Source organism: Metopolophium dirhodum, chromosome 4 (genome assembly GCF_019925205.1).
Source record: "Metopolophium dirhodum isolate CAU chromosome 4, ASM1992520v1, whole genome shotgun sequence".
NCBI lineage: Eukaryota > Metazoa > Arthropoda > Insecta > Hemiptera > Aphididae > Metopolophium > Metopolophium dirhodum.
The window spans coordinates 21,739,282-21,760,735 of NC_083563.1; the positions used below are offsets into that span (position 1 = coordinate 21,739,282).

Genomic DNA, 21,454 nt, shown 5'->3' on the forward strand with positions numbered 1-21,454 from the left:
TAGAAAATTAGAAAGGAGAAGGAATTTTATTGCACGAGAGGGTGGTGTACAACTTACTGCCGCCGCCGCCCGTCGCCATCAGCACTCAGCACCACTGCCGCCGGACGAATCATCGACGCCGCCGCCGCAATCCGCGCTCCGTGTTCTTTCGGCAACGCTGTCGGCGCCAATACGAACATAGCGACCATAGCGTCCACCGTACACTCGGCACTCATCGTTGTAACGCGGACTCAGTCGGTCGTCGATTCTATCTCGTCACTCACTTGCATACGAAATCCCGCACGTACGCCGGCTATATCTATACGAGTTTTATATACATTTCTTTTCTAACAGAAAACCCTTAAGGATCATTTTTTTTCTCTCACACACTTTCGACGTTTTAAAATCCACATCGAACGATATGGCTGAAGAAAATGCACCAGTGGCGGCGGCAGCAGCGGCCGTAGGCGACCAGCTGCAGGAGAAACCGGCGTCCGAGACCGCCGTTGAACAGTCAAAAGCCGAGGGCAATGGAAAAGCTGCGGTGGCCGCCGTCGAGGAACCACCCAAGGCCGAGATGAGAGCCGTCGTGCTCACCGGGTTCGGCGGTCTCAAGTCCGTCAAGATCCTGAAGAAGCCCGAACCGACCATGGGCGAGGGTGAAGTCGTCATCAGGGTAAAGGCGTGGTGAGTTATCTTTTTTCAGAACATTATAGTTTTACTTTTATTTTGTTTACATTACGGGTACCATTATCCGACAGTCGTACTACCAGTCCGTTGTCGACGACGCCGACTCTAACATATGGTGGTTGCGTATTGCGTTTAACGGTTCGAACCCGCTCCCCTTAGAATTTGTGCGTAAAAATAAATCGTCCGCGAGAACAAAATATTTTTAATTATTATAGTTAATTATGTGTTTCAACATGATTGTTGCGGATTGGTCGTCGAACGGAAGATAAGAACACAACAGTAGTTGTCGGGTGGGAAATGGTATAGTGGTGCTACCGCCGCCCGGGGCGTTTTTCTTTCCCGTTTTTTGCTCAGAATTTATTATTTAGCCGCTACCTCGTATATCTGTAGTATGATCTTTATATTGCTCTAACCATACGTAAAGATTAGGTAAATGTATAAGAGAAGACGAAAACCTGTTGTCGTCCCACGATTTCTCTCTCATTGATCGCCGCCGACCCCGCATTCGTAGTTGGGCGGATAATAGAGATAATACCACGTCAGCTCGCAACTACCGGCTACCTGTTCATCGTAATCTCTCCCTGAGCCCTAAGCCCACGGACGACGACAAACGATAATAATAAATAATAATGTTTCGCATCAGTTTTCACACGAGTGTTACACAGCGGTGGAGACGACGACGACAATAATTATTATTCGTCTTTTCGGCCATAAATCGTTACCCGCGGTGGCTGCGACAACGGAACCCCTCCCGATCGACGTACACATGGTAGCAGCTGTCCCGCCGTTCCCACCTGTTTATTTGTGTCCAAATCTCCTTTTATACATTGTCGTCGTTATAATAATTTTTAATATTCTTTTTTCCATTCGTCCGACGTTCGTGTGTACACAAACACCGAACGAGGAATATATGGACGTCTCAGGCTGGTTTTTAATTCCCCCTTTTCGCCGCGACCGTTCTACGTAGTAACCGGACCCGTAGTTTGACGTAGTAGACTCATTCGACGGGTGTAAACCACTGGGGTTTGGTATTCCGTTGTTCGGCGCCGACAACGTGTTGCGTTTTTGCTCGAGTTCGCGCACAACAATAGTCATTTGACGGGCGGGGTGCTCGCTAGAAAACGAAACGAAACATATGGACGATCAAATATCGTTAAATCATTTTCCATTTCCAAAACGGTTTTATTTTTTATATTACTACTAAACTTATTATTGATAAGTGATAACCATAACCATCACGGCGTTAAAAAATCTGTCATCATTGAACGTTCGATTTGTACGCTTAAACGTATAACAGCTCTTCAAACAGTACAAAAAAAGATATGTATATACCGTGTATTCGATGATGACAGATTAATGTCGAAAACATTAAAAATAAATAATCGGTTGTTTGTGTTAACCAGCCGGCGCGGAAATGGAAAATAACGGAATTTTCAGAATTGTTAGTTGTTGTGGCGGCGGTTCTACGAAAAAATTTAAAGTGATTATTACCACCGGGCACCGACGCATTTATAGAACGACAAAATGATGACCGAGTCATTTAAATATTATCTATGTTTGTAAGCCCGACCGAGTTTTTAACGGTCGGATTTTGTTCAATTACCAGAACGAACAGAATAAAATAATAATAGCTTAGTAAAAAGGGAATTGGATAACCTTGGCCTGAGACGCGCGCGCCGCCGTCTGGACTATCGAAAGACAAAAACTACAACTCAACAATGTGTATATTATATATATTATGTAATAACTTGCGCGTGTGTGCTCTCGTTTCGTGCGAAGGCGGTTTTTACTACTTGTTCGTTCGCCCAAAAACCCGTTGAATGTGACTGACCTAACACTCGCGAAAATCTATCGTCCTCCGTCCGCGAGTCCTTCGTTTACTACCACAATCGCCAACCCCCGATCCGGCTGTTAAGGCTGGCAAAGTCTTAAATCTCAATTCCTCGATCCCTTCGTGTTTTGGTGATACAAAATATTGTAACGTTAAATCGCGTTATCGTATTGATGGTTTTTTATTTATTATATTTTTTCCGAGATTTTTTCTTATTTTAACGTCGTGGAAATCTTTCCGGTGTCGATTGTTCTTAATGTTATACTCGGACCCTCCCCCCTCCTACCGCCTTCGCTGTCATAGAATTTGAAAGCGGCATTCTATTTCTATAACCGTGTGCAGGCAATGGTATACGGTTAGTATCCATCTTTTTTGCCTGGTAGGCGAAAACTCGGGTGGCGATCGTTAATCGTAGTCGTCATTATTATCGACGAGTATTGTTTGCCACCTCGCGATATGTGCTAATACACAATACTCCTATAGTCCTATCGTTGGTCTATAATGGCACCGGGCATTAAATAAATAATGATAATAGTGATAATACACGCGGAGCGTCTATACGTATCTTGAAAATAATAGAATATCGATAAACAAAAATCGTTAGTAAAATATATTTATAAAAAAAAACCAGTCTGGAGAATCGTAAATTTAATGACGTTCAAAACGGTCGGCGGGTTGAATACCGACAAATAATTTATTACGTATCTAGTAAAATACTAAAATTAGACATAAAACATTTGTACGTCCGTCATCTTGGCCGAAAAAAAATCTCACTGTAGGTAAACCTATATACGAATAAAATCCGGTTTCTTTTGAAGCGCGTAACAATTGGGATGTGCTCGTTTACGAAATCGTGTATGGAGATTTGTAACAGAATATTATGACCATGACGCGCATTTTTTTTTTGCGAACGGACGATTTGGGCGTAGGTTGTATTATCATAACATATATATATATATATGTAACACGTACGGGGCTGGGCTCGCGGTGGTGCCGCGGCAGGGATGTTTTGACCAAACCTGGCAACGCCGCGGCAAGGCACGAACACATGTTGCGATCGGTTTGACGACGCCGACGGGTTCGACGGTCGTAGTTGCCGCTGCCTTTCGTACACGCGGCAACCGTCTTGGCTTGCATACACACACACACGCTCGTTATCACAATATCGCGAAGGGATCAACAAGTCCAGTGTAATATCGTACTTTATAACGGCAGACAGCATTAGTGCGCTGCAACGGTGGCTTACAAGTCGCCACCCTTTCGACGCGTATTCCCCCATCTACCTCCCCTCGCCGGCACGACTTAAATCTGTCACCCGACGATTGCCCTCATGCCGCCCTTTCTTTCGGTCCATGCACCGTTCTATGAAAAAAAGAAAAATTGTAGTTTTAAAAGAACGTCAGTGCAATATGTTTTCTCTCTCAGGCCCACGCCCAACATAATATAGATCAGACAAATTCACGTAAAATAGTTTTTTTTTTGTGATTATTGAGTAGGTACCTAATCTTAGAGTAAAATCACTTATTACAAAAATTATAGGGAATAATATTTTTTACACATGATGGGTTTAAAATTGTATTATTATTTGACTTTATAAAAAAATAAATGTTGTACATTTAAATGGATATTAAATTGTTTAGAGAAAATATTTAGACATATTGTCTACACTCAAAAATATTATTCTTTATAATTTCTGTTATAACGAAGCTAAACGTGAACTGCTGAGCGTAAATTTGGTATGTTGGGCACTTGTAAGACGGAGACAACAAATGCCCGTGTAGCGTCCTCAAGATAACTCAAAAACATAAAAAAAATTATTTTTCGTGAATTTGTATTGTCCATGTTACGCGTGGGCCAGAGAGAGTAAACTGGAGAAAACTAACAATGAGTTGACATCATCTTAACTTCTTTGCTCGTATCACCTCGTATGCTCAAAATTCGTTATCGTGATGCAGATTTTCCGTTTTGCCACGAAGGGATGCAATGAGGACATTATATTTTCGTAGCAGGTTTTGGTGTGGATGGGTGTGTACGTGCGCTTGTGATCGATCGGTCGATGCGAAAAGCGCTCCCGCCCCGGTTTCGCGATGAGTCATTCGTGCCGATCCCATTATTTTATATTACCTACGGAATTCGAAGACTAATGTGTAAACTAATTAATTTTAATACCTATACGTACATTGTTATCGAACACTTAATAACATAGTTTTTATATTAACTTAATAACAATAAACAACACTCTATGGCATTCCTACTATCATTATAATAACATAATAAACGGATTAAAATAGTTGAAATTTTGGTCTAAAAATTAAATTGTCGAGTGTCTGGACAAAAATATTTATTCAACAGTTCATATTTTACTCGACCATTTTTACTTATTTTATTGTTTATAATATTTGGTGAACTAAACTATCACCAAATAGGTTATCTTATCTAAATAAATATACGAATTTTGTATATATATTTTAAATTGTTCAACTGTTTAACCATGTTTTCGTAGAATTATTGTTTTCTGTTTGTGAAAATGTCTTTAAAAACTTTTTATAGTTTATAGAATTTATAGAACTATATTAAATTATATAGTATCGGTTTTGCCTAACGTGCATTGTTATATATAGTCTAAACCGACCTAGCCGAGAATAAAAAATATTTTCGATTTCAAAATTGAAAGTAAGGGTTGAAAAACACGAAATGTATAACAAAAGATTTATGGTAAAAAAACTCGATTGGATGGTGCACATATTATAACGGAAGGAAGTGATAACATTCTTTGCCATAGGGGTGTGTTATTCGAAATCGTGCAGGAATTCCTTGTTTAAATGAAATACCAAACATATTTTTTATTCATCGAATAAAATACTTTATAATGTGTTGATATTTATTTAATTTGTAGTTATACCTACTAATGACATTTTTATACTAATATGGACTATGCCATTATGGCGCATTGATATTTGATAAATAAGCTTTTAAATATATCATTTGAAATTTACATCCGTCTCTAAATTCTAATATTTAATTAATTTGTTAATAACGACTATACCGATAAGTGTTATTTTGACTATACATTTGAAAAAAAAATAGTTCTCTTGAAACTGATCAACTTAACATTACAAAGACTGAAGAACTCCTTCTGCTTTGTAAGCGCATAGTAGATTCCGGGTGTATTTATCGTCATTGAGTAGGTCACAGTAATATAGGTTTGTTTAATTTGGATTCAATGATGAATCGTTGTATAAAAAAAACGATTCTGAGCTAAGGAAACTGACATCTAGTTCTAAGGATCCCTAGTACATTTATTATATTATGATATAGGTATTTCATATTATATTTATATTTTCGCAATATCGCACAAGTATTTTCTTAGTTTATGAGGTTAAACAAATTTTTAGCAAAAAAAATACATGTAACTTATGTAAGTCGATATCGGCAATCGGCATACCATTGAATTGTGTAAATAGGTTGGTGGTATAATCTATAAATAGCTAGCTTAAAAATAGTGAAAAGTTTTAAATTTCCATGATTAATATTTTTAAATTGCAACAAATTATCAATAATAATTGTTTGCAAAAAACGATATCAACATAAATAAAAAAAAATGTTAAAAAGTCGAACAAGAGTCAAAATATTTTAAAGATTACAATATATTATCATGTCTAGAAAATGCTAATACTTGGTGATCATGGTTTCTATGATTATTACTCTTCTATGAATAAAATAAAATAATTTTATTTTCATTTCCCATAGTTTTTTGTTCATGTTTTCTATTACATTAAATGTCCTAATACATTCACACCACCCTAAGCACTAATTAGATAACATTTTCTACCAGAAACCACCCTCAGTGTTGAAAATAGAAGCAAATTGATTCCTCCGAAACGTGATGAGTATTTTTAAAATAGGTACTCGTAATTTATAACTTATAACATTTCATTATATTATGCCAGCGGTATTATGCACAGGGCTACAGATTACCTTAAAAGTGCTTGTTGTAGCCATATGTTCCTATTTTTTTTACCGTTTATCAATTACAATAAATTACAGTTCATTTAAAAAGTAAATATTCATTTCAAAAAGATTTTTTTTTAAATTTAACAATAAAAAAAACTGGATGTGATGCAATAGCCGGATTCCGGGCACTCATCTCGATCGTTAGATTATAATATAAAGTGGGATTAAAATTAAATTAAAAACAATTAATACAATATACATAATATAATTTATCATAAATTCACTCTACAAATAAAAATTTCTAATCTAATAAATTTAATTTTGTCTATTTATTACAGGTGGTTTCACATTTTTAATATATATCGATTTATAATTTTAAATGTTATTAGAAAAAAATTAACTTACAAATCAATTTTTTATTTCAGAAAATAAAATAGTTAAGTATTACCAATTGTATACTCAAATGTTTAAATTAAACATGACAACAACAATATGATGAAAGACTATCGTTATTTTAACGATGGGTGATAATCGTGATAACTTATACCTAAATTATAATAGTAATTTTGACTCTTGACCGAGATAAATTGAATACGGATTAAATATTTGGAAGTGCTTGTTAACTCAACAACTGATGTGTCATCGTATTTTCGATAACACTATAACAATATTATATATTATAATGTTATAAAAAAAATAAATAATTGCTATAGGTATGTGAGTCGTGACGCTGGCACCCACATATGTTTGAATTTTAGTTCCAGTAATTGTTAAGTAATTTGTACAAATTTGTGACCACCATTTCAAAATTTTGTACACCCCCCCCCCCTCCCACATATCACTATTTATATTATGGGTACCGGTGTCATGTTCGCGAACAATGCATTTTACATATTTGGCATTTTGGCCAATTGACTCAAAAATCACATCAGCCTGGATTTTTATAAAATTTGTACGTCCCTCCCGTCTTTACTCGTATAATTCATTTTTACGTTGGTTGTACAAAAAATGGTTTTGGCAATGCCGTTTATAATATTATACTATGTTCTTTCCGAAATCATAAAATAAGCTTATTCGTATGTATATTTAGTATTCTTTATTATACTGCACTATAATGTCGTATTAGATAATACTATTTGAAGCGTTTAGTTGATTACAATATTTAATAGAATGTAATAAACAATAATTTTTGTATGCTTATTCATACAATATTAATGTTGATTGTTGGCTGTATCTTGTATACTACATAATGCTTATAATCAAACACTGAACTTAACTTTATATGCATATTGCAATTGCATTTTCATAAATGACTACATGTCTACATACTTGCGGAATAACGTGTCCACGCGCTATATGCGTACTGTCATTAATGCCATGGAATGTTCTTTTCAGAAATTTCAAGTAGGAGACATCGATCCTGGATGTTTTTATGATTAACGTTATATCTTATATAGTTATATCATAGAAAATAATTAGGTTTATGACCCCAGTACGAATTTCAATAGCTAATTCTTTTTATTTACGTAGGTACCTACAGTATAATATAATATTATAATGATTTAGGTTGATGATGCCGGGATTACAGATGATTTATATTGTGTCATGTCGCCACGTGTACAAACACAATGAACATTTTTTCACTGTATATTTGTACATCAGTTGAAGCTAATAAACAATATTGTTAACGAAGAAAAAAAAATAAAATGAGGTTGGATCCTTTGAACAACAATCAACATTATTGCGGATAAAATAATAATAAACCCGTATAAGTACATAAATCGGCTTATATAGCGTTGAATCATAGCACACTACACAGTAAAAACTAAAAGTAATTAATACAAAAGTAGCTTCCTTGTTTCCGAACCGCCAATGAATACTGCACACCGACACGGTTTGACCTTATCTATTTACTTGAGTGTTCAAATAATGATAAGTCTTTATTTTTTATTTTTTATCGTGGAGTGAATCAGTGACTCGTGCATCTAGTAGTGATATAAAATATAGAACTATGGGTGTTGGGAGGAGGGTTGGAAAAGAAAAGTTTGTTCCGGTACGATTGTCGTTAACCGTCGACAAGGAGAAATCTGCATTCGTCGTACGCTGGCACAGTGGCACGATTTAGTAGGCAACTACCTATATATACGTATTTTCATTATATACAAAAAAAATTGGGAATAAGTCGGTACGGTCGACTGATTTTCGCTGTTTTCCAATTGTACCTATAGTACTTGACGTATCTCCGGAACAGTACCTATATTATTAATTTTATTTCGAATTTTCTCGGATTGACGGGGTGGCTGCAACGTCAACGGGTAATCGAGAAACACTATTATTCCGCGACCCGCATGACCGCATCAAAAGGTGGTAGTAACGTAAGTTCTCGCCGCGTGAATATAATATAGGAATGTATAGGTATTATATTACTATTATATTATTATGAAAACGACCTCGTCACATCCGAAATTTTTAGCTAATCTCTTTGGAGCAGTGCACGGGGAGGCAATATAAAAACCGTTATATTATCAACACGCCTAACACAATATGAAATGTCACGGTGCGCCGGCAGATAATAAGTGCGACATTGACTCTCAGAGAGTCTGAGCCTCCGAGGAAACGCATTAAATTACTTCTGGCCAGTTGCAGTGGTTGTTATTACGAGTGGGTAGTCGTCGGGCAATAATATTAATAATCCAAAGGGATAAAAATTAAGACCAGTGTCGCGATTTGTTATATTATATCGTTTCAACGACCCACTTCGTTTTAACGAACGCGCTTCGCCGCCTGCACGACGTATTCATATTGCTAGACTTAATTTATTTTATTATTATTAAAAATTCTACGGGTTATGTTATTACTATTATACATCACATACGTGCGTTATATATTATAACGTAGGTACCTAATAATAATAAAAACGTATCGCCGTGCGTAGTAGTAGTAGTAGTAGTATTATTATATAAATATTATAAAAACGACGTGGTCGTTACAAATAATACACCTATATAATATAATATAATGGGTGACGTGCAGTGTCGCGGCGCGGCGGCGGCCCGGCGGCTGGCGGCAACCGCGTTACGTGACTGCACAACACGTCTAGACACGTCGGCGTCACTGACAAATACGGTTTTTTTCTCCCCTTTTCTACCCCGGCCCCGTCACACGAACGCGCGTGGATACACCCCGCGAATTCTACAAAAATTTACAAACCACGAGGACGACTATATACTACCCATACCAACCGACCACACCAAACATAATAATATATTATACTCATATAACATACCTACTATGCAGTATACTCATGACTGCCGCCACCCCGCCACCCCGCCATCTCTCCAGGGGTTATTCCACCCGACTACGATATATATAATATCACTTGTACACTATTTAACTACCACCGGTCACGCGACGGATGCCGTCATCGTCGTCGCCACTGCAGCCCTCGTCGCCGCCACTGCAGCCCTCGTCGTCGCCACTGCTGCTGACGCCGTCGCGCTCCGTTTACATTACGATATAATTATTGTACTAGATCGTGTCTCGTAATAAAATAAAAATCGGGCCAACTGGGGCGCGCGACGTCCAATAATAGCAACGTTTGTTTTCCGTGTCCGCCATAACCGCCCCCTCGATTTGGCGCACCGACACGGTGGCGGGCTGAAAATGCTTTTGAAACTCGATTATACACTGTCGTTCTGAATCACCTCGTTTCCCGTGTCTCATATACTATTATAGCGGTATATACAATATACGTATAGGTATAACAGGTAGTATATTGTACGTGGCGCCGCCGCCCGTCCACCGGTGTTGGCGACACGATAAGTGGATTACATTTTTCGATTGTACAAATTGAAAAAAAAAATACACAAAATCCATTTTGTCGTGTACCTACTAACGACAATGCGATTTTTACGCGGAAATGAAAGTGTATCGTGTGTCGTATCAACAGTTTTATGTTGAAGAAGAAGACACCTGTATAATCTATATTGTTATCGATATCGAATCAATTTATCCATATACATATAATATTATAGTTAGTTGGTATAGGTACTTACAATTTACACACCTAACTATTACCCCCCATGGTTTGTACTTCTACTTTTTTATCGTAGTAATCTTGTATTTTTAAAATGAGATGGAATATGGATAATGATAACCGTACAACTTATTGTAAAAATGTATAGTATAAATGTATACTTATAAAATATATTCTCTATAATGATATCGACTATAATCGATTAGTCATATAAGCGTACTACAGTCGTACACCAAAAACCATTTCAGGATGGGTTCATGTTTTTCTGACCAACAATTTTAAGAAAAAATATTTTTTCGGCGCATGTTATAATATTATAATTGTGTATAATACTATCTATACATATCTATATCATAATTTTATCGCAATCAATAAATGGCCGTAAATGGTTTGATACTGTGATGACGACAAGGCTCGCTTGCAGGAGGTTCGCCATATTTTACATTAATTATTAACTTCTATAATTTATTACTTTGAAAAAAAAACCCGTTATAACGAAATTGCTTATTTAATATGTATTTTTATTAATTATTCCGATGATTTTTTTTTCTAGTGGTTTGAATTTCCAAGATTTAATGGCCCGACAAGGCGTGATCGAGTCTCTGCCTAAAGCTCCGTTCATATTGGGTTTCGAATGCTCCGGAATCATCGAGCAAGTCGCAGAAGGTGTTGAGAAGTTCAAGGTGAGATATATCTTCTGTATACCTATATATTATATCGTGATGCGGAAAACGACTTCTACATATTGTAATAAATTACAGTGATACGAATTCGTGACCAACAACCGTGTGTGATATATGACATCTTATATATAGGATGTTATTATTATTATTATTATTGTGTTCGTCGGTAGTATCGAGTTTTGAAACGTAGGCGTATCAATTTTCCGGTCGCTCTTGATTTTTACTTCATGTGTTATAATAATATTATATACGCGATTCCCCGGTGTCAAATTCTTTTAATAGACAAATGAATAACGAAACGAAAATAATATTCGCGTATCGTTGCCCACGCGAGTATTTGACGGAGATTAATAATGATATATCTTATGTACATACGAGTCACTTGATACACGAGAAAAAAGCATGTGTGCGTTTAACAGCTCGGCTTAATTTAAACTATTCCGTCCGCCGAAGCGTCGGTTCGCATCCGGCGCTCGCGTGTAACATTGCGGGCGCGATCTCTCGTATAGTGGTGTGTAGAATATTATTATGTATACATGGTACCCATACAGCCGCCTCGTCTGGGGTTAAAGACACGATTAAGAATTTATATATGTGAAGGAATTTAGAAACGTATATGGTATACGATCGACAGGGATAAATTTCAATTGCCTTCGCATCATACACTCATCACATAGCCTCCGTCATCGAGATCCAGTAAAACGCGTTGCTCGACATTAATTTCGTTCGTATCTGTGTGTATACACAGTCGTCGAAAGGGACAAGTTTCTATTCGTTCATGCGAACCACGTGCGGTTAAAATAAGCGTGTAGAGGTGAAGAAGGTGTGGCAGCCGTGGCGTCCTTACTCCTTATATACTTACAATAGAATCGTCTGTGGTAGATTTTCGTATAATACAAATTACAAATACAATGTTATCATCTAGACCGGAATGGCGACGGGGCGACGGTTATTTTCTTAAGTGACGGACGTATTATTACTCTGTTCAATGTCACAGAAGGGTCCGGCGTGTACATAATATTATTATAATACTGCAGCGGTGCGTGTGCTGTATATACAGACGATATAATAATTAAACTATAACCCGCATAGAGAAGCTACACGGATTACTAACCTCGTGGTATGCAAACGTCGTCGTCGTGGTCAATATGATTAAGTAAAAAAAAAAATTTAATAGACCGTTTCTTTTTTATACGTGTTGGGGGAGAGAAGTGAAGACGCGCTGCCGTTTGCTGCCGTCACTTTTATTCGTATATAATATTATAGTGTCATGGAGACGTGGATACTCGGCGGGCGCTCTCACACGTGCGGGCCACAGACCGAAGAATGTGCTGCGATGTCGTGTGAAACGTGAATAATGACGATAATTGATCCTCATTGAGTCTAATTATTTAATAATCGAATACTGCAATATATACATACCACACACCTATTCAATGGCCGGCATCTTTGGTGATCATTATTCATCGTAGTGGTCTATGCTCGTGGGGGGAAGGGAGGAAGGTGTGGATAAACAGCCAATTCGATCATTTTTTTTATGCCCGCGTGTGCGTGTCCGCTACGTTATGGTCGTTGTCGCCAACGTATTGTCTCGGAATTTAAGTTTTTTAAAACTTTATTCGTGGTATTTCCTCGTACCACACGTCAACCGCTAATAATGTCGGCGTTACGACGATCGTACAGACAAATGCATGTTAATGTGCATTCACTAGGATTTATTTTTTCGACCGAGGTAAACCACGAAAAAAAGGACCGATAACGTTACATCGCAGCTGTTCGGTGGTGGTACACGATTGCAGTCTCAGTAACCACTAAATACGTCAACACGTGTATTATTTTTTTTATCCCTTATGATATAGTGACAACACAAATGCGTTACACCAGATGCAGATCGTTAACAAGACTGTGACGAGGACTGAGGAGAGATAATATAAGTGTACGTCGGGATTTTTTTTTCTATCAGAGATACCACCGAAACAAAACTTGCATTTTATCGAAAAAAATTTCTTTATTTTCTGATTAAATAAATATGATGTTCAATGCAATAACATTATAGATGACTGTTTGTATGAAAAAAACCGGCGAATATCAAATATAAATATTTAAAAAAAAAATATAATAGAGTAAAAACATAATATTATATTCATCAGTATTGTATTCACTTATAGTGCATTTTTAAATTAGTTATTTTTTTTTTAATTATCGAAGCAATTAAACTAAGATATTACAAAAATCATCGGATAAAAGTATAAACACAAGAGCATTCTCTATACAATTGTATTATTTTCAAATACAATAAATTGGTATAACTTTATTTGTCTAAATATAATTACATATTCTGACATAATATTTGTAATAATCGTAATTATTATAATATTATTTGATAGTTGATACACATATTATCAAATTATCCAATTAATGTCTCTGACATTAATATGACCTATTGGCTATTTAATCAAATCATAATATCACTATGATCGACGTACTATAATATTGTCTATACTATAATATTGTCTATACTATATATTATTGACTATAATACTGAAGTGTCAAAACTCACGAGTAAATATCGAATTCTACGCATAGACCCGTGATGATACGTTCCAAAATTAAAATGGCTCCGGGGGATTACATCTTCAGTCCCCTATCATTATTAAATATTATTATTACTATTAGCCCCCAGTGCTCGTAAAATTCTATAAATAGTAACTTTTTTTTATCGTTCGTGACTGACAACCGGTTTGCTCGTTGGTTATTATGAAAAACTGAAAAACAGACGTCGTTCTCCCACGTGCAAATTGATTACCATAATAATAACAATAACGACGATGATATTATTATTATTTTTATAACGTATTGCTTGTATAGCCGTATTTGTATAATCTATACGATAGTAGACGTACATAATATTATAATACGAATATAACTCGTACAACGCGTAAAGTCGTTCGGAATATTTTGGAGACGAATTGAGTAAATTATCCATCAGCCATAATAATATATAATATAATATAGTATATACATATATATATTATAACCAGGTTTGTTGTATATTTTTCCAGTATGGAATAAGAAACTAATAAATTTATATGAAATTCATCTATTCAAATATTGAAATACCTATAATATAATGTTACCGATACAAATACAATAATATTATGACATAATATATGTTATAGTCGAACCAACACAAATCGATTGTTATCAATTCGTATTTAAATTTGTTATTTTTATTATATAATAAATATTGTGATAACAATCCTGAATCCTGTATATTTTGTCCGCAGGTCGGCGATCGCGTCGTGGCGTTGCCCGAGTGGCGTGCGTGGTCCGAGCTCGTGTCCGTGCCGGCCAAAAACGTGTTTGCCATACCGGATGGCCTGAACTATGTGGACGCCGCGGCCTTGGCCACCAACTACATCGTTGCCTACGTGTTGCTGTTCGAATTGGGCGCCGTCAAGCCCGGCAGCAGCCTGATACTTCACTCGGCCGGTGGCGGGGTGGTAAGTGTATATTTTAATTATATGTTATGTTATAATATACATTTTACATATTATCATAATATAATATGATGTATAGAGTAGTAACCGTGCCCGAGCGACTCTAAGCAGTCAAAGTTAGAATCTGATCTGCAGCAGTTGTATGTTTAAGTTACAAAACGATTTAGGTATATTTACCAACTTTAAGCCGTGAACACTGGACCCCAACTAAGTTTGAAAAAAATACCAAGTAACTTTTAACTTTTGACCGTAACTAATGAGGAATGGCCCAGACTCGGAGGCAATATCATAATATCGAAACGTGTGAAATTGCAGTCCGTATTTGTGAGAAATAGTGGTGTGAAAACTCCACATTGTACATGCGTGTTATACCACTAAAATATTGTTGTACACTTGTATAATTGTACCAATATTTTTGTCGTTTAGATTTGATTGCTCGTTACTAGTTTTGTACATTTTCCAACAAAAATTTTCTTTCGGACAATTTTGAAATAAAGTGTTTAAATATGAATTTTTTGATAACAATCCAAAGGTAATTTATATAACTTTATACCTATAACATCATTAACATGGGAGTAACTAAATTAACCTTTACATTGAAGAGGGGCTTGAGTTCCACCTAAAATTAATTTGCATACACTATACCTATGTAATAACTTTTTTATAAATATTATCAAATACCTATTTTTGTACATAGGTAACCTATGATAGGTTAGGGTTATCTTCACTAAAGAAAAACAGAATCCAATTTATAAAATATTTTAAAATAATAAACAGTTCCAATATTGCCAACTAAAATAATACCTAATCAAAAAACGTAGACATTTTTTTAAGGGTGATGGGGTTGTTGAAATTATTTTAGCAGGCTAATCCCCCGTACCCGTTAGCTCCCTTTCACTATTGATCACCACCAATTTTGGGGTCATTCGAAATCGAAAACTAAACCGTAGCTAATACTTTATAAACTTGAAAAACCAAAACTTCAACACAACACAAGTAAATTGTAAACACTGCAGTACATAACAATATACCTAACTACCATCATGTTCATAATATACCTATTACAAATTTATAACATAATATATTATATTGTATATGAATAATAAATATGATTATATTTTTATAATCTAGTATATTTATATGTTATAATAATATACTATAAAAGTAGGTATGCTTAATCCTACGCCACATTTGAATATATTATTGCGTGTACACAATAATTATTCGAAATGTCTCGAATGCGAGTAATCGCCGTCGGAATGTCATACAAGATTCAATATTATTATACATAATTGAATTGAGTAATAGGTCGACTTCGTTCTTTCCCCGCCGCCAAGAGAGATAAGAAACTAGTCTACTTGCGTCTGTGAAAAAAAAAACACCGACTGGAAAACTCGCGCGTGTTTACTCAGCGCAGCGGCGGAATAATAAATGTCAATTGTTTTTCACCGCGATCAATCGATTATGGACGCTCTCTCTTCCGCGATTTTCTCCTAGAGTCTTTAGCTGCTCCATAAACACCGTACTTTTCAGTGATTAGAAATCTTATGACGTTGTAAATAATTATTATCATTTATCGCAAGCTCTCGGCGGATAACCTTTGGTAAAAAGCCGTACAAAATAATTAAAGCAAAGAATTCGAACGTTCTATGAATATCATGTTTCATTTAGGTTTGTCCGTCATATTTATATTATTATAATAAATTTATAGTAATTATATTTCGTGTCCATGTACGGTTCATAGTTCACACAAACACGCTTATTGATTTGAATCATTGAATCTTTATGATAATATTATACAGATTACATATTTATGCAATTTAATTAAACAGACTAAATATATTTTATAATATTTACTATATAGTTAATGTATCCAAATTAGTAGAATCTAGAGTCTAGAATGTGAAAGGCGTTTGAAGTTTGCACTTTTGTAAGGTAAACAACTGGAAAGATATTTTCATCAGCTATCAAAAATATAAAAATCTGCTTCTTACATCTGTACAATTATAATATTTTAATTAATAATTTAAAAAAAATAATAATTACACTTTTTTTCAAATATTGTATTAAATTACAAAAATACCCCTTTTACGATGTTCACGAGTCCATTGATTATGAATACATAATCAATGATGAGACTTATTAGTTATTACTGTGAATGCAGTACTTGTTAGTTTTGAAACGTTTATAGTTTGTCAATGTTGAGCATTAACAAAGAGGATGTTATCACAATATTTATTTACCAATCTCTCACTCCCACGCGCAACATGGATAAAACGTTTTTACGTAAAATCAATTTTTATGATATTTGAATTATCTTAAAGTAAAATCACCTATTTAAAAAAAAAAAAACAGAAAATAATATTTTTGAGATTTGACTTATCGATTTTATATTTAATTACTATTTAACTTTGTATTCGACTTTTGAATAAATAAAAAAAAATTGTAAATATAAATGATTTTTAAATTGTTTTGAGAGAATATTTAGACAAATTGATATGTCATACCCTCAAAAATATAATCCTCCATAATTTTTGTAATAGGTGATATAACTCTAAAATTACTCAAAAACATAACAAATAAAATTATTTTGCGTGAATTAGTCTTGTTACGCGTGGACCGGAGAAAGAAAACAAACGCGATAAAGTGCGTTGAAATCCTCTGAAAATATTAAAGTATTTTTTTTTATTGAATTAAATAATGATGATAATTAAAATGCTTATGAGTTATAATAAATTTTCACTTAATAATGTTTGGATGTACAAACTACAAGTATAATTAGTAGTATAACCAATGAGATTATACAATAATTGTCTAGTGTAGTAATGTCTGATATTGATTAATCGATAACGAATATCAAATTGTTATAAACCCAATATACAATTAATATGTTTTTAATATCGTTATTCGTTACAATTATATTTAGTTAACAATTTAAATGTTTACAAAGCCATTATGATAACTATTTATTTTTCATATTAATTATTGCTTCAACAGAATTATATTTTGTAAGCTGTTTGGTGTTTTATATTTAGTTCATATAATTATGTTACATTTACTAATGAGTTGAATATTTTAATTTTATTTGTTGTTCGTCTTATATTTTATTGAACTGAAGGGAAACTTAATTACAAATATATGGAGAGTTAAGCTCAACTTTTGTTTTTAGTAGAACATTTTACGGTTGTAGCCATAAAAATATCATTGTCTACCAATATCAAATTAAATCAGTATTTAGTACTTACTAACTTCTAATATTTTAATGTTTTGTAATAGAATGTATAACTTAAGCTTATTATTACATTTATAAAAAACATAATTTAGAACAAAATAGACAAGAAAAACAATAATTATTATTCTTTAAGTCATTCAAAAGTAATGATACAAATATAACTTATTAAAAAATTATTTTATTTGCAGGGTCAAGCGGTCGCCCAACTTTGCAAAACTGTAGATGTCACTGTATTTGGTGTAGCATCAAAAACTAAACATGAAGCTTTAAAAGGAACCATCGATCATCTTTTGGAACGTGGTAGTGATTATGCTGCTGAAGTTAGAAAGTAATTTAGACCATTTGATAATTATTGAATTTATATTGCTAAAATGTGTAACTGATTTTTTTAGAGTTTCTCCAGAAGGAGTGGATCTCTTTTTGGACTGCGTTTGTGGTGAAGAATGTAGCCGTGGATACTCTCTTTTGAAACCAATGGGCAAATATATCTTGTTTGGTAAATATAAATTTTCTAGCTTTATATTTTACTGTTTTGCAAAATTAATTAAATTTTTTGTCAACATTCTATAATGTATAATAATCTTTTAGGTTCATCCAACATTGTCACAGGAGAAACAAAAAGTTTCTTTAGCGCTGCTAAATCTGTAAGTTTTTATATCTAGTTAATACTAAAAATAAATATAATTTCTTGGTTTACTATTTTTAATTTTTTTTTTTAATGTTTGAAGTGGTGGCAAGTGGATAAAATTTCTCCATTGAAATTGTTTGATGACAGTAAAACTCTTATGGGATTCAATTTAAGGCGAGTATTGTTCCACCAAAACCAATCTGAATATGTGGCAAACATTTTTGACAAAGTAATTGGATTATGGAAGGATGGAAAGGTTAAACCAGTTATTGATTCCACTTGGGCTTTTGAAGACGTTAGTATTTATCTATATTACAATATTAAGTATTTAAGCATATAGAAAAATACCTATTTAGTTTATTAACCATTAATGTTTATAATTAATTTTAGGTTGGTGAGGCTATGCAAAAAATGCACGATAGAAAAAATATTGGAAAAATTGTGTTAGACCCAAGCTTGGAACCAAAACCAAAGCCAGCTACACCCGTTAAAGGAAAATCAAAGAATGCCGATAAAGAAAAGGAAAAGAAAGAAGAAGATTCTTCTGCTAATGGCACTACAACTCCTGAAGCTACAAGTCCTACAAGTATGTTCCTATAAATACTTATATGAATAACTAAAAACCAACTCGTATTAAGGGACATAGTATTTTAGATGTATTTTTTTGCCAGACATACTAATTGATCTAATGAAGCGATAAGAATTTTGAAAATCTACTTGAAGTCTACTTGAAATCGACTTTCACACATTTTTGATATTATTCCCCAAATTTCTAAAAATGTCATATTAAAAAAAGAGTATTTATAAATTGTCATATTTCAATTTTTGGAGAAGTTAAAATCAAAAATGTTTGAAAGTCGATTTCAAGTAGACTAAACGACAATTTCAAATCTGTTTTCAGAATTCTTATCGCTTCATTAGATCAATTGGTATGTTTGACAAAGAACCCGTCTAATATCCTATGTAGAGCGTGTGTTAGACAAAAACAGAAAATCACGGTATCGAATCCCCTTAAGTTACTTTAGACTATTTTTACCATTATAAAATAATGTAAGTACTTAAGAAACAACAATACTAACTTGTCAGTCATCAGTCTTGCTTTTAATTATTAAAATGAAAATGTGTATTCTGTTTTTATTTAATTAAAATAATTAAAATTTATAATTCACTTAAAACATTTTATTAAGTACTTACTGGCTTCTACCTATCTATATTATTTAGTTATGAAATTATGACTGCCTTTATTGTTTTTTAAATAATTTAAAAGTGGATTAAAAATATATTTTTGTTAAAATGAGTTGAATGTCTCTTTAACTTTTGTTGATCTATATTTTTCAAATTCATGACACATTCCCATTTTTCTTCCATCATCGACATTTAAGTATTATAATTGATTATATGGTTTGAATTGATATAAATAACTTCTTTATTTAAATGTTGTTGTTAATTAATTATAATTCTATGCTCGTTTGAGAGACTAAAGAGCACAATATTATTTACATTACATGTACGAAAGACAAATAAAACACATTTTTGAGTAGCACCCACTCACAAATGTATTATAATAAATAATTAAATTTGTAATTTTCAGCTAAAGAGAAGGAGAAGGAAAAGGAATCAAGTTGAATGCACTAGTGAAGACATCATTCTCAAAAATTACTACCTACTTATTTAATAATAATAATAATAAAATAAACTTCTCATTAGCGCTTTTTTCCAGTCTTATATTACACTAAACAATGAAATATCAATTTTAGCCTTTTTAGCAATATTTTAAATATTTATTTCAATCATTTAAGTATTGACAAACTACCTTCATTTATACTTAGTCAAATAATATTATATAAAATACTATATTATGGTTTTGATTAATGATATAAATTGTTTTACCTAATCAACAATTTATTACACTAGGCTAATTTATTACTAGTGAACATGTACCAAATATTATGTATACTTATGTGTTAATTTTTATATAATTGTTTTGGTTCATTTTACTCGTACATCTCTATGCATTTTCTATAATTATTATTATTATTATTATTTTTAGCTTAAATTTTAAGTTTTATATTATACTAAAACATGAAATGATTTATTTTTCCATTATTTTTTTATATACAATTTCTAAATAAAAACATGTGGGAGTTACATAACAATATATTTTTAATTTATACACACATATTATAAATGTATTATGATTTTTGTAGATTGGATAAATTCTGTTTAAAAAAAAAAAAATTATAAATGTGTGCGCGCAATTGTGTATAATATATATCTATACACATACACATATATATTTATTTATTTATATGAGTATTATTATTACTATTATTATTATTATATATTATTTATTGTGCTGTTTAAAACTATTAAAAAATATATAAGTATAATATATTTATATATGTATATTCAATAACTACTATAAGTGATCATTAATCAAAAAATAAAAGAAAAAACAATTAAAGATGTCTACAACAATAATAATATTATAATAGGTTTAAGGATCTTTATGATAATGATATTATATTAGATGTGACTATGCAAGCTTGTGATCGAATACATACTACCTATTTTAAATTATACACAACTACCACATCTGTACTATTCTGATAACATTTATTTAAGAATTAAAACTTAATATAAACTATGATTACGCATTGTATGTTTTTATTTATTTTCAATGATAAATGTGGGAGGGGGTAAGGGGTAATGGGGCATTTATTGTTGACAACTTCCAGGACTGTGAGCTGGTATAACATAGCAATACATAATGTTCAACTTCAGAAATGTATCATTATAAAAATATGTTTAACAAAATATAATTTTTATTATTGATTACATTTATTGTTAAAATGCTATATGAGATTTTCTCGTTCTATTATTCCTCCAGCTTAGCAACGTGTTAATATTAAATACATGTT

At 33.2% G+C, this 21,454-nt stretch overlaps 1 protein-coding gene across 1 annotated transcript; it reads left to right on the forward strand.

Moving 5' to 3' along the window:
- Nucleotides 1-77: 77 nt before the first annotated feature.
- LOC132943295 (synaptic vesicle membrane protein VAT-1 homolog-like) lies at nt 78-21,193 on the forward strand. Its single transcript, XM_061012227.1, has 9 exons — nt 78-666; nt 11,044-11,173; nt 14,461-14,676; nt 18,094-18,233; nt 18,298-18,401; nt 18,494-18,549; nt 18,634-18,828; nt 18,924-19,119; nt 20,125-21,193. Exons 1-9 carry the CDS (start codon nt 401-403, stop codon nt 20,157-20,159), a joined length of 1,338 nt encoding a protein of 445 aa, XP_060868210.1. The 5' UTR covers nt 78-400; the 3' UTR covers nt 20,160-21,193.
- Nucleotides 21,194-21,454: the final 261 nt, after the last annotated feature.